Genomic DNA, 14,592 nt, shown 5'->3' with positions numbered 1-14,592 from the left:
GTCGTCCAGTCACTAGAAAAGATGTCAAAATTCAATAATGGTCCACACGGCTTTTGTGCATGCAAACAAAAGAGGGTCACTTATTTATGGAGAGATTTTATATATATATATATTTTACATGGATATACTGGGCATACATCAAATTATGTTTGAAATGATAAATATGAAAATCTAGCTTAAGTAATAGAAAAAAATTCAATGAATAGGCACCAGACACACAGCTTTGCAAAAAAAAATTGCAAATTTTCAGTTTTTTCTCTGCTACTCACTAAACTGATTATAGTCCTTCTGAAGAAAAAAAAAATTGAGGAAGAGACTCACAAATGTATATTGAGGTTCTACGGCAACACAAAAGGACGACTTCCAAGTTAGTCAACACACATTGTGATACCGATTGCATTTTATTACAAGCAACCTCTAGTGTTTAAACATTGTTAGTAGATATATGGAGTCTTGATTAGTGTGATAGTTAGAAGATAAAGGAAAAGATATAGAAGAACACTGGGGTCAAGCCATTATCCACTGCTCGGATCAAGCATGCAGTGACAGCTTACTGGAAGTGCCTGCTGTCCTTTGAGTTCATTCTCAGTTGACATTAGAAGCAACTCTAACTCCTTTATTCGCTTTTCTTTCTCAGGGTCTTCATCATTATAGTGTCTCTGAAATGAAAAGTTAAGCAAGAAAAAAACACAAAGGCCTGGTTGGTAGCTGTAAACACAATGGTCATGGCCTGTGGTTCACAAGGGACCACACAGAACCCAGAGAACCCTGGCATGGAACCAACACCAACCGAATCTGGCCACTATAGAAATCTCTGTGAATGCTATCCCAGACATAAGGGAGGGATGTGAAACATGAGGCTCAAGGAGATGCTGACAGAGGGGTTGTTTCAACTTTCAACATCAGAGAACCAGAGATTCCCATGCTAATTCAATCCGGAAGTGTAGACTGCTGGCCAGAGCTCCGCCCATTTTTCACTGTCCCCCATTTTTTTTAACTTCAGTGGATCAGGTGGAAATAAGTGTTTGGATGAAAGAACCAGAGCTGTGCCTTGAGCAGCTAATGAGCTTCTTTATGAAATGATCTTACAGTGGGCTTACCTGAATAGCTGCAGCAGCTGGCTGAGGGACATTGACTATATTTACATGTAATGCTACAGGATATGGGACGTGACTGGAGACCTACATCAAAAATGCAAAACAAAGGCCGAGTCATTCATGGTTACACATGCTTCAGGGGACTTGCTGGCTTCCTCAAGTTTCACTCTAAGACTAAGAAAAAAAAGCACTTTTCTGATAAAATTCACAAAGCAAAATGAAATCCAATTCTAATTTGAAATTTTAGCCAAACATTTAATAATATTAAAGCAACATAGTGAAAAAAAATTTTTAATGCTCATCAATTATGACAGGAAGTATTCCTTAGAGAAAACTAGAAACAAAAATATAATCTGAAATACATTCATGAGTGTATGAAAGAAGTTTTGATGCCAAAAACAGCTGGCACTAGCTGTTTATAAATAAAAATATTTTTCTGTGAATTATTATGAGTTTTTTAGAAAAGAGTACAGCAGCTCTTAGGATAGTTCATTCATCTGAGACTTTTCAGGAAAGTCTGCAGTCAAATTTACGAATAGACAGAGAAAGTACAAACTGCTTGGGAATATGTTTTGCATAGAATTTGCTTATGAGCTCTGAATTCTTGGATAAATTTCACCATTTATTATTGTTAATTTTAAGATTCAAGTCTTGCAGTCTTGACTTTTTTCTCTTTATTATTTTCTTACCCATTATGAAAATTTCTTTCCATAAATATAAATATCAAGAAATGAAGAAGGAATCACACTGATTCAAAGCAGGATAAAAAACATCAGATGTCAGTCATGAAACTGCTCTTGATTCTCAGTAAGAAGGTAAACACTTACTGAATGAATGAATAAATTAAGACCTTTCAGCTAGATCACTACCAGAGCTGAACTTACAATCATCTGTTAAATTTCAGTGTCAAACTATTTCCCCTGTAAATGTAATATTACACTCACTTTTTCTTTTGGCAGAGAAAAGTACTAGGTACAACTGCACCTCCACGCCCTCATTCTTCTTCAGCAATACCTTGTTAAGTAAATTTACATTCAAAAGCTAACTTCCAATTAGATTTGGAGCAGCAAGTTAAAACCAAACAACCTGGATTCTAGTCTGGACAATCTCTATGAGCTGTGTAACCCTGGACAAATCACTTAACATCCTCATTTCTGGATTCATATTAGGGATAACAACACCTACCCTTCTCAGTTGATCATGATCATGTTTGTGAAAACTAAGTATTCACTAGAAATTATCATTATTACCTGGAACTAGTAATAAAATAACCATCTCTCTCATTAAACTGAACGCTCAGGAACGGCTTACGTTTTGTGCTTCAGAAATGTGGTAATAGGGATAGTCACTGTTAACTGAGGGTTGGCCAGTTGGAGGGAGTTGAGCTGAAGGTGGAGCATGCGTAAAGCCCATCAAATGGCTGTTCTTCTGAAAGCTTGTGGTCACTGGTGGCTGGCTGGCTTTAGAAGACTCCTGCAGATAACCTTCCTGCTCGACCTTACGACGCATTGTAGAATTCCAGTGGTTCTTGATAGCATTATCAGTTCTGCACAGAAATATATCACATATTCATTTTACAAACAACAATTTCAACTCAGATTACAGTTAATTGACAGAAAACTGTTTCTAACAGAGACCTTTCTTTTGGTCCAGTACTAGTGTTTTTTGCTTCTGTCTTCCCTACCTCCTTAAAAGCATGCTACCCCAATTAACTAGTCTCTAAATTATATAATATGGAAATTATATAGTTTTATACAAATTTTGAAATCTTTTAGACATTTGTTTCCTTGTTAAGTGTATTTTCAATACAATACCCTTCATGTTTATTCTGACTGTGGTAAAAGACTCTAATACAACTTAAAGTCCTGGTTGTTCTAGAAAATTATTCCTGTGAGTTGTGGACCTACATACACATCACAATAGGCACTCACTAAAGTTGGGTGAGCAATAATGATGTTGCTGCTGCCTCAATGTCCACTCTTTATCTAGAACAGTACTAGTTAGAGATTTTGAGTAAAAAATCCTTCCACATTTCAGAAGCCACCCGAAATTGTTCCAAAGCGGGCAGAGATGAAAATGTAAAATGGCATCCAGAAAGGAAAGAGGCTAACTCCCAATATATTTTTAAACTGCAAAGCATTTTTACTAAAGTTTTTCAATTCTCAGGAAAACAGTTTCTCAATTCAAAAAAAAAAAAAAGAACAAAACCGTTTTAAGCCTCTCTTTTACTATTTCTGTGGGGGTGGGGGAATGCATGCTAAAGAAAGAGGAAGTTCAATCGCCCCTTAAAACTTTAAAAGAATCAACAACATATCCTCTCAGACCATATGGGAGAAAAGGCCTCCCTTTATCAACCTCTTGAATTCTCTGAGCTTATACTGGACCAGGAGAGAGGAAATGCTTCAGAACATCACAAGAGAATACTGAATAGACCATCAGAGGCATGGCCTTCTTTGAAACGACCCTTTCTCCACTTTGGGTCATGAAGCTGAAGAATAAAAGAATTTTTATAAAAATTATTTAAAATATTTCCTATCTTACGATATTTTTATGAAGATTTATAATAAATAGTATCTCCCCAATTAAACATCTGTTATAAACTGTTTAAATGGGGAAAGTGGGACAAAAATGAGCTTCCAAAGATATCCCTCAAAATGAGGTCATTTTTATGCCTTGTTCATGAAAAAGAAAGCATAACAACAACATTATTTGAAAACCTGAAAGCAGTATGATAATTCTAGAGATACAGCCTTTCTTTATTCAAAAGAAAAAAATTAAGCCAAGTGGTATAATGAAATGAACATAGTATCAGGAAAATGGTACCTGAACTCCTTCTGGTCACAACTAGCTGTATGAACTCAGACCAAACTATTAACCCTCGGTTTTCTTCTACGTGTTTAGAGTTTTGAAGTTTACAGAGTGCTCTGATATATTTTATTTGGTACTAACATTGGCCCTGAAAAGTAGGTTATAATCCATTTTGGAAATGGGGCAATTGAAGCTGAGGAAAGTTAGCTCAAGCTCACCATCGGGTGGATTCTGGAAGTCCTGAACCAGATAACCTCTAAAATCTCTTCCAGTTTTAAAAGCTATGGATCTGGTTTATCTAATGAAACATACACCATCAATAAAACATAATTCACTCACCATACATTTTAAAACAGAATGTTCCATACCCGTTCCCTCATTCTTCCCAATCAATATATTTTTTGACATATTATTACCGTCCAGGCAGTAGCTTTGCGATTTCTGCCCATCTGTTCCCCAGTCTCTTGTGTGCCTGGTAAATAATTCTGTCTTCCTCTTCTGTCCAGGAGGTTTTCTTAACTTCTGGATTCAAGTGGTTATGCCACCTCTCCCTACATTGTTTTCCAATTCTCCCCTTTAAGTGCTTGGCAATAACAGACCAACGTTTCGGACCGTATTTCTGTACAAGCTCTATCACCTTCAGATAAACACACAAAAATAACCTATGTTTTAATGTTATGTAATGAGTCAGCGTAATCATTCTTCATGTTATCTTTAGAAAATTTCTAAAAAGCTTCTTTCATTCATGGGAAATATGGGAATGGAGACCTCAACTTCCTATTTGCACACTTTACCTGTTTCTTCAAGCTGGGAAACATTCAACAATGTTGGGGGCTATTCATAATTGCGATTCACACACCAACGAATAAAGAACTTACTCTCTGATCTTCCTCTTTGGTCCAAGGACCCTTGATGAGCTCAGGGTTTAGTACTTTCTGCCATCGGTGCTGGCACTGCACATCTGTTCGATTCTAGGCAAATAAGATGAAGCATGCACTGTCACATAAGACATGATGTGAAGCACATGAATACTGTTGTCATATAAATCACACAGGGGCAATATACCATGAAAACATTCACAAACATTTTAGGGCATGTTTGGAAAGCCCATTACTTATAGCTAAAGAACATACAAAAGAATACATCAAAGTTGTATCTAAAATTAGAAGTTCTCCATCCTGAGGGAAATAGTTCCGCTATGTGATCGAAAGGATCGTCACACAGCATACTTGGCTGTCAATTTAACGTAACCTTAATCTCAGTGTGTTGCTTTGCAAGTACCCACATGAATTAAGACTTCCTAGAGATTTCATATTGATGTTGGACCTTTATGTTGATGTTGGACCACTCTAAATGACATAAGTTTGATTTTCATTCAGGCTAAGAGATGTGCTTCAATTTAGGACCAAAGTGTTAATATTGCAGAAAAAACAAAGATGAAAAAAAAAAAGGGGCCCTATTTTATAAGAGCTTATAATCATGTAAGTAGTAAAAGACGAACATATAGTTAACTAAGAAGGTGAAATTTGATTCACAGGCAAGAAGAGACCACAGCAAAATGATATTGGGGTGGAAAAAAGGAGTGTCTCCTCCTGAGAAGGAGAAATTATGTTTCCTTAGAAATAGTCTGGAAAAGGTCTTGGCATAGACTGTGAAGGATGGATGGAACATTTTAAGAGGTGGCATCACCAGGGACACAAGTTCTCAGAAGGGAAAGCAGAAATGAATTCAACCAAACCTGCTTACAGAGAGGAAGTAGGAAACAGAACTATGGCTATTAAGTTGAGGCATATGGAAGAGCCTCCATGTGTCAGGTCTAGGCAGTTTACTTAATGTGTGAGACTTGAAGTCACTGTTCCTCGTTTTGGAAAGCAAGGTAAAGCTGCATTTTATGAAGCTCCATCTACCAATGGTGTCTGGGACATGTGAGAAAGTGAAAAGCTACAAGCAGGCAATGCAGTTGTCCAGGGAAGAAGGAAAGAGGCCAAACATGTAAAACAGTGAGGAGAATGAACAAAGGCTTCCCAGATTCCTTAATCCTGGCTTTGTGTAGCGGACAGGGTGCGGGGGCCGGGTAAGTCTAAAGGAGCTCCAAAATTTTAAATCAGGATACCAAAATTATGGCTATTGAAAAGATATGAAATTGAAGAAAAGCAGACTTGGGGGAAATATGAGTTTAGTCATCTACCATACAACAAATTATCAAATTGCTAAGTTATATTATCCTAAAAATGAAAAGATAAAGTAAGAAGGAAGCATTTAAGATATGCTATAAAAAATCCATTAATAATATCTTTAGAAATTTAATTACATGCATTACAATAGAAATATAAGTTATGGATAGGCATTTCTCCCTTACTTCTTACACATAAGCACATGTGTAATGTTTTAATATCATCTCCTAGGATATCTTATTTAAATCTTTGGGAGAAGATTTCCTTTTACAGAAAGAAAAAATTACTAACTTACCGGGAGATAATTAGCGATAACTTTCCAGTCATCTGTTCCATTCTGTTCCACCAGCTTCTTTAGTTTTTCATCCTAAGATATTTAAAGGTAATCCTAGGATATTAGTCATTTACTGTAAACTCAGACCAGAGTTTGAATCTTGACTCAACTACTGATGATTTATATAACCTTGGGTACATCATTTAGCTTTTCTGGGCCTTAATATTGTCATTTGTACAATGGGAATCATAGCGTCTGTCAACAAGATTATTTGAGAATTATATGAGTTAATTATGCAAAACATTTAGCATAATGTCTGATACATTTAATGTTTAACACTTGGTGACTTTTAAAACTTCTACTTCATGGGAAAAATATGAACTCCACTGTTTGATTTAATAGATATTGAACTATGGCATTAGATAGGATCTCAATAAGAAACAGCTCAAGTTCTAGTCTAATATTTACTAAGTTTAATATCTTCATTTAAAAAAGTGGAGGATCACTTTTCTTAATTAAACTTGAAGGTATGATATAAGAAAATCATTTAGTTTTTGTATCAATATATTCACAATTTAAATGAGACCAAATTGATTAGAACACAGAAGACACTAAACATCAGGATGGTATCTTTCAGTTCACAAGTGTTTTCCTAAACATATTCAAGCAAAAGAGAATCCTCATGTTGCTGCCAAGGTAACTTTCACACATGATGTGACCCCCATGGTATAACACAGACACAGGAATTAGGAAACCAGGGGTACCATCAGAACTTCTGAATCTCTAAGAATAATCCGTGTGCACAAGTTCCACAGGTAAAATATACATTTCCCATGGACCTCATTGGAAATCCTGCCTGCCTGTCAATGAGAGGTCTGGTTTAAGTAAAGGAGGGCAGAATGAAACTGAAGAAGAGTCAATATAATTTATTCTAACATGAAATCCTCTACAATCAGTTGCAAATTTTGAGGACTTGAAAGAAAAAAGCAACTTTTCTCTTACATTAATAATTTTGCCCCCTAAGCATTTTCCCATTCCTGAAAAGATCCAGCTTTTGATAAGCTCGCAGAAAAAGAGAGGTGAAAAGCAGACACATCTCCATCCATTTCTGAATGCTCTCAGAACAGACTGAGTGACTAACACTTTCAGAACAGACACCCAGGTATATTTCTCTGGGTAACATTATATGCCAAGAATGTTAAATGAACCTGTTACAACAAGTTATATGGGTGTTGCTTTATTCTTTTGTTTTGTTTTTGGAAATAGCAATTTATTCATTGGTTCAGGGAACATTTATTATTATTCCACTTTGTGGCAATCAATACTGGGTTCAGGAACACATAAATGAACAGATATTTAGCCCTGCCCTCAGCAGACTCACAGTCTGCAGGGAGAGGCATATATGTTACAGCAACAATAAATACGAATGTGCACCCAGTGGTTGGAGGATACATCCAACATGTCTAGGGAAACCAGGGACGGTGTCACAGAAGAAGCAACGTCTCACAAGTGACGAAGAAGTAGTTGTGGAGTAAAATGACAAGAACAGAATAGGCAGAGGGAAAAACAGATAAAGTGAGAAGACAAGAACATTCGAACAACTGCAAAAAGTTTGAAAAAGGATGGTACGGTGTCCATATAGCGGGGTGGTAAGGGGTAAGCACACTGCACAGGCAGGCTAGGGTAAGAAACCAGAGAGCCTGCTAGTAAGTTTGAACACCTGTAGTTTAGCTGAAATTTTGTTTTTCACAAATGGAACCACTCCATGTTTTTCCCCCACGTTTTGATTACATAATTAGTTACCTCTTCCCTCGTCCACCTAGTTTTCCCCAAGTGACGCTTTCCGGACTTGGGAAGCAATCCATCATAATCGTGGTCACACATCTCAATGTCTTCATCATCCTCATCACTACTGTAGATGCTGCAGAAATAAAAAGTGGGCAGATATCTACTGAAACAAGAGGACCCAAACTACACCAAGCAAAACTTACACCAAAACCTACACCAAAACTCCTCAACAATCTTTTCCAGGGTTACAAAGATAAACCTTTGAAAAGTTGCACAACAAGAGTGTTTTTGGCACTTTGTTGCTCTGGGATTGTAAACGAGTTTTGCTGTTATTGGTATCCACAGATACAGCAAAGGACCTGGCACTTTCTATTGCGCTGCATGTTTAAACCTGCTGTTAATGTTAGACCAGTGACAAATGACACAATTGGCAACCTTCCAACCAATGAAGGTTTAGGTTTAAAACTTAATGTTAAAGACAATAAAAAGAATGAGAGCCCACATCCTTTATATAAGTACACTCAAAATCTTTGGCATACGTCACATTGTTTAAATAATATTTCCCAAATACAATAAACAACTCAATTGTGTTATCTTAATGGGACTGGTGTTTTATTAGGAGGAAAAAATTCAAGAAGTAATACACCCAACAATACAATTATAGTCATCTCTTAAAGATTAGAAGATTAAGAGAATCTAAGAGGAAAGGACTTAAAAACCTGAGAAAGGATAAGTGATCAAGTGATCAAACTGCATTGCAAATAACATTTATATCAAACAGTTAGACTCCAGACCAGGTTGATCCAACCTGTGGCCATGTTTACAATCCTGTTTCCTGAGTAACCAAGTGAATAATTTAGGGCACATGATAGTCAGAATCTTACTTACTCATGTTTTTTTCTACCTCAGACTGAATGGTATTTGAAAGATCTTAAAATGCACCTAATTCAAAACTGAGGGATTTCCCCAGATGAGTTTAAAAGGAACTCATTACTGTTTTCAAAAGAACTTTTTCTTTTACCTACTTGACCAAAACTATAAATTTTGATGTCTTCTGAACTAACTCTATACTCAATATTTATTAATCATATAATGATGAATGTATCCCTAAAATAGATATGAGTCATTTTACAGCCAGTTTACTTTTAGTTATTATTTTACTTACAAAACTTAAGTTACAAGGAAAAATTATACTATCTTTAAAGAGTTACTAAAAATTTATCATTGCAATATTGAGAATTCCATCAAATTAAGAACAATAAAAATAATTATATAAAGCAATATCATAATGCAAATCATTATTCTAAAAAATATAATGTATATTCTTATCTGGTCTTCCAGAAGCAACTTACAAGTATGTATTACCCATCCCTTACAAACCAGCAAAATTATTTCCCCCAAATCCTGAATTTGAGGTTCTTATAATTTAAAACTATTATTTTGGAAAACAACGTGAAGGTCCAGGATTCATGGTGACAAGCAGGATGTGATCCAAATTGAAAATGTCATCACACACACAAAAAAAGACCACTGAACTATATAATCTATAACCATCTTTCATTTAGGGCTATCCTTTTAAAGAAGAGCCTGATCCCGTTTCACACTATCAACAAAGGGCTCTAAACAATTTCTGATTAATAATTATAGTAGCTTTCCTTTAATAAAAAACACAAGCATCATAAGGTGGAAAAAATGTTATTATAATCCCAGGAATTTTGAAAGGTTCATAGAGAACTCCTTGGAAAGCCCCCCAGATGAAGTGGCACCCTTGTGAAATATCCGGGATACTAAGAAAGCCTGAGTCATCTGCAAGTGGAGTCATAGCTTCAGCTGAATTTAACCTTGGGGGTCTCGCTGGATCTGGAGATCAGGTTTTCAGAACTGAGAACTACAAGTTCCAAACCAGTAATCCGACACCACTGTCTTGGCAACAGCTGAACACTCAGGAATAAGCAACAAATTCGGCCGCCCATAGAGGGCAGCCTACATCAGGTGAGAGAGCATAGACACTAAGGACTAGGCTTCTGGAGGTAAAGGTGCCAGTCCTAGTTCTGCCTCAACCTAGCTGCGTGACTTGGACAAATCACTTCCTCTCTCTCACGACCTCAGTTCCTCGCCTATACAGAAGGGCTTGGATTCTACTTCTACGGTACTTTCCATGCGAATAAAGGATAATTCCAGATCTTTCGTTGAGTCTAAAAATTAAGCAGAAACGTGCAAAATCAGAGATGTGCACAAGCAAAGTCTTGGGGGAAACCTGGGTGTGTGACTTCCGCAGGTCCTGAAGAGGCCATTGAAGAGGCAAGCAGGGCTACTAGCCCAGGGCTGGGCACACTGTCAGTTCCAGGGTCCATTAGCACGCGAGGCACGGGTCTTGCCTTTGAGCTTTGCATGCGATTTCCTCGCTCTGAACGGACCCGGTCGTCTAAGTAGGATGATTAATTTCTACTAAGGACCTGAAATAACTTTTCCTTTATCTGCTCTGACAAGATCTCAGACCCAACAGTCAGAAGACTTTCAAAGGCTGATTTCAAGCTTGATGCACCCGGCTCCCCACCTGCTAGACCTGGTGTGGTTACAAGAGTACGACTATGAATGTTACATTCTGTCAAGGAAACAAACCGTGCAAAGAAACGAAAAAGAAAAGAAGTGTTGGGGGTTGGGAAAAAGGGAGGGGAGCGGGAGGAAGTGCCTTGTGGCCGCTACTGTGATTCTAGAAAAAGGGTTCAGACTCATTTCGCTGACCTGGTTAATAATCCCTGCCGAGTCGATGCTCGCCTTGCAAGAAACGGCTTCGAGCCCACAGCCGGGTTTCTCTTCCCCCTGAGGCAGGTTCAAGGCTCCCGCCCGTCCTGGCCACCTCCCCTCGCCGCTACCTGGGAGCCGCCGGGAACCTGCGCGGCCCCGCCCCGCGGGGACGGTCAAGATCTCGGCGCGCGGAACCTGCCCCGCGCCTCCTCCCAGCACCGCTTCCCAGCTCCCTCCTTCTCCTCCTCCTCTTCCTCCTAGTTTCTGCTCCCGAAAAAAAAAAAAAAAAAAAGATGACCCCGGCTGCTATACAGTTAAGTCCCAAAGGCGAAGGTGAAACCACTCAAGAGGCAACACCCTCGCCCCGCGCGCCTGGACCCGGGAGAGGCAGAGGAAACCAGCGGCACCCCCAAGTCGTCTCCCTTTTTTTCTCCACCACCTGGTCTTGTCTGGGCGCCGCTCCCCGGCCCGGCCAGGCCCGGCCGAGGGTGCTGCTGCAGGGCCCACACCCACGCTCTTTGCAACTTCCTAGCTCTGCGAGAGGATAGGCGACCTCCGATGCAAAAACGAATAAGTAAAAGAAAATCAAACAACCCGAGGAAAAAAGCGTGGGTTTGCTTTGCCTCCAGGGACTTTTTTTCACCAGCACGTCTCGGCCAAGGTCTGTCCCCGCGTCCCCTTCTCCGTCCAGGGCGACCGAAGGCTGCGCGAGCAGGGCGCCGGGAGGAGCGCCGACCTTGGCCGCGTCCACGTGCGCGCGCCGCGCCGGGGCCTCCTGCACACGGGAAGCGCCCGCGGGGATTGCGTCCCTGTTGCGCGGCAGCGGCGTTGGGTGCTGCCCGCCTCCGTCCCCTTCCGTTGAGCTGCAACCGTGGCGGCGGCCGAGCGAGCCCCCGCACCCGGCTACTGGCAGGGAGCGCCGCCGCGTCCAGTCCTGGAAGTCCACAGACTGGTCGAAGCAGGAGCTCCAGCAAGTGACAGTTCGGACCAGTCTCTCCCCTCTCCTCTCCCTGTTTCCCTCCGATCCGCCAAAATGTAACAGCACTTCACTCCCGACACCGCGCGAGCCTCCCCAAGTGCACTTGACATGTGCGGCGCGGGCGCGTGGGGGTGGATGTAGTGTTTGCTCTAGAAATAAAAGCCTCCCAGAGAATATGGATTCGAACCTTCAAAACCAGAGCTTAAAACCATCTGCAAAGGTAGAGATCCTTTCCTCCCCTACAAGCTTCTTTCCAGCAGCCTGTCAGCTGACACTCTTCTTCGCCTCCATAAAGAATGAATGAAATTTAAATGAGCTACCTGCAGCTACTAAACAATTCGGCATTTCCCCTGTATCAGCCACACGCTCTGCACTTCCAAGTCCAAACATATCGCAATGCATCCAGCAATTACGCCGCAACTCGCTCGCCGACACCCGCGGCATCAAGCCAGGAACGTAGTGGGCTCCCCGGGGCTGGTGGGCACCGCTCTGCCCCCGACTGGAGCGTGCTGCTATTTTCCCCCCTAGAGAGAAGGTACCCTGTGGAACTTGCAAAATGAGCCGCAGGGCGTGCTTTCCAACGTCCTAATAGATTTCCAGCACCGACTCTTCCATTCATCCGTCCCTCGAGTGGCTTCTGCTTGCCGAGGCAGCGGCTCCGGGTCCTCGCAGTATGACAGCCCCGCAGAAGATCCGGGAACGAATTCCCACCTGCTCCCCAAGCTCCTGGAGCCCAGCGCGCCCCTGCCCACGGCCGCCCACCGGGGATCTTCGTTACCTGTGCCGGGGTCTCCGGGCCATGGCGCGGCGGGCGCCGGGCTCCGCTGGGAGCCGCGGGAACCGCACGGGGCTGCGCCTCCCGCTGCCCGCCTGCGTCCCTCCCCGGCTGCGCAGTGGCGCTCCGCACCGCCGGGGCGAAGTTTCTCAGGAGAAAGAGGAGGAGGAGGAGGAGGAGGTCGCGGAGGAGGAGGAGAAGGAGGAGGAGGAAACAGGTTGATATTAAAGTGTAAACTCTGTAAACAGAGATGCCATCAAACAAAGAGCTTTGGACACTCCCCCTCCCGCCAAATCTGGCGCCCCTGCAGTGCGCAGGCGCCCTGTCCGCCGCCTCCGCGGTCGCCTTGGCTGCCGCCCTCCGGGCTGCCTGGCCCGCGGGGCCGCGGCTCCCCTCCGACTCTCGCGCAGCGGTGCGGCTCCTGGCGCGCTGCGAGGCCGGGGCGGCGCGCGGGCGGAGAGCCCGAGGCCAGGGAGGGGCGACCGGGGGCCGCGGCGGCGCCTTTTCCTGAGCAAACCCCGCTCCCTGGTACCGGCTGCGCGGGCTCGCGCCGCGTCCCACTGATGCCGCCTCCCCTTCTTGGTGGCCGCACTATAGTCGCCCCACTCTGCTTGCCCCAGGGCCCCAGAACTGAGCTCTTCAGGCTCTGCCTCATTGTCGCGGGGGCGGCAAGGAACTGGGGCTTGGGGGGAGGGAAACTCCCGCATTCGAGATTGGATTTAGACAGGGTGTAAAACTCAGCTCCTTGGAGATGGGGGAGCGTTGCGTTGGGGGGTCGGTAGTAGGGGATGGGAGCATACGTTTGCATAGAATATGTGGCTAGCTGTTTTGAGTTTGTTGTTGTTCTGCTCTGTTTTTAAAGAACATCTCTAATTTAACTTGATAACAAGAGACACTTGAATACTAGTGGGGTTGGAGCTATCACCGCTCACACATGGGGCACCCCAGCGGAGTTTTCACTCTCCACCCAGATCCTGGAGCCGACACGCCACCTTCGCATTGTCACATGCCTTCAGTCTCACCCGGGCACACGCCCGGCCCCACCCACCCTGCCCGGGCCAGGCGGTGCCCACCACACACCTCTGTCCATGCAGAATGCCGCGCGCGCCCTGGACTACACACCTGCAAAATCCACAGGGTTCCAAACAGCCCAGCAGCCCCCAGCAGAACTCAGGAAGCCCCACGTGTGCTTGCATGGTTTTTAAAGTTCAACAGTTTGTGATACAGAGATTGGCACCCACGTTTAGGGTAGTTTAGGACTCTTGTTTTACCAGATAAAAATCACGAAAAGACTAGTGTTCACTTAACTAGAGGCTCCCAAACAATTAAAAGGAGAAGATAAATGCTGAATTTATAAGGATCGATGATTGGGGGATTTTAGGGGAGTTTTAGTTTTACTTCCGTTTATACACTTGTACCATTGGGGACTTTTTTTTTTTTTTCTCATTCTCTATACACACTAATTTATTTTTCCTTTAATCTTATAGGAGTTTGAGACTTCTGCTGACTGGGTTTTGTGGGTGTCCCATGTGCCCTGGCAGTTCACACTTAGCTCAGAAAGCATTTTTTTTTCACTAAAAAAGCATTTTCTTACTGATATGAGTCATAATTTTATTAAATGGTGAGCATGCTTTGTTTCAAGACTTTATCTGGTGATTTACACATTGTTTCTTAACATTGTAATATAGTTTAAAACCTTATCAAAAAGTCTTAGTGTCTAGTTAGATTTTAGCATTCCTTTCTCCATAAAGAAAAAAAAAACACTGAAACAACATTATTGTGAGATATTTCAGGTCACAATCTTGAAAGACAAGTTAATATATTTTTGAAGACAATATTCATTTCTAGATTCTATAATAAAATTTATTTCTCCATATCAAAAATAAACAATTAAAAAAATCTAGAACAAACATCTAGATACCACCCTTAAAGTAATTGCATCTGTCTTT

General features: G+C 42.0%; 1 protein-coding gene across 6 annotated transcripts in view; it reads right to left on the bottom strand.

Annotated features, from left to right (window-relative positions):
- Positions 1-12,956, bottom strand: part of MYB (MYB proto-oncogene, transcription factor) — a 34,097-nt gene extending 21,141 nt beyond the window's left edge. For 3 of the 6 annotated variants that reach the window (XR_011258823.1, XM_069599279.1, XM_069599281.1), the window contains exons 1-8: positions 12,647-12,901; positions 8,157-8,274; positions 6,375-6,446; positions 4,784-4,876; positions 4,322-4,542; positions 2,409-2,643; positions 1,101-1,181; positions 555-659 (exon numbers count right to left, since the gene is read on the bottom strand). Coding sequence is in view for 5 of the 6 variants with exons in the window: in XM_069599279.1 (XP_069455380.1) it covers positions 555-659; positions 1,101-1,181; positions 2,409-2,643; positions 4,322-4,542; positions 4,784-4,876; positions 6,375-6,446; positions 8,157-8,274; positions 12,647-12,669 (948 nt within the window). In the remaining variant the exon portion in view is untranslated. Of the gene's footprint in view, positions 1-554; positions 660-1,100; positions 1,182-2,408; positions 2,644-4,321; positions 4,543-4,783; positions 4,877-6,374; positions 6,447-8,156; positions 8,275-10,886 lie in introns of all 6 variants that reach the window. The other 3 variants (XM_069599280.1, XM_069599282.1, XM_069599283.1) reach the window with 2 other exon arrangements.
- Between the last annotated feature and the right edge of the window lie 1,636 nt (positions 12,957-14,592).

Source organism: Ovis canadensis, chromosome 8 (assembly GCF_042477335.2).
Source record: "Ovis canadensis isolate MfBH-ARS-UI-01 breed Bighorn chromosome 8, ARS-UI_OviCan_v2, whole genome shotgun sequence".
Taxonomy (NCBI): domain Eukaryota; kingdom Metazoa; phylum Chordata; class Mammalia; order Artiodactyla; family Bovidae; genus Ovis; species Ovis canadensis.
The sequence above is the reverse complement of the archived record's forward strand: the minus strand, read 5'-3'. Positions and strand labels throughout refer to the sequence as shown.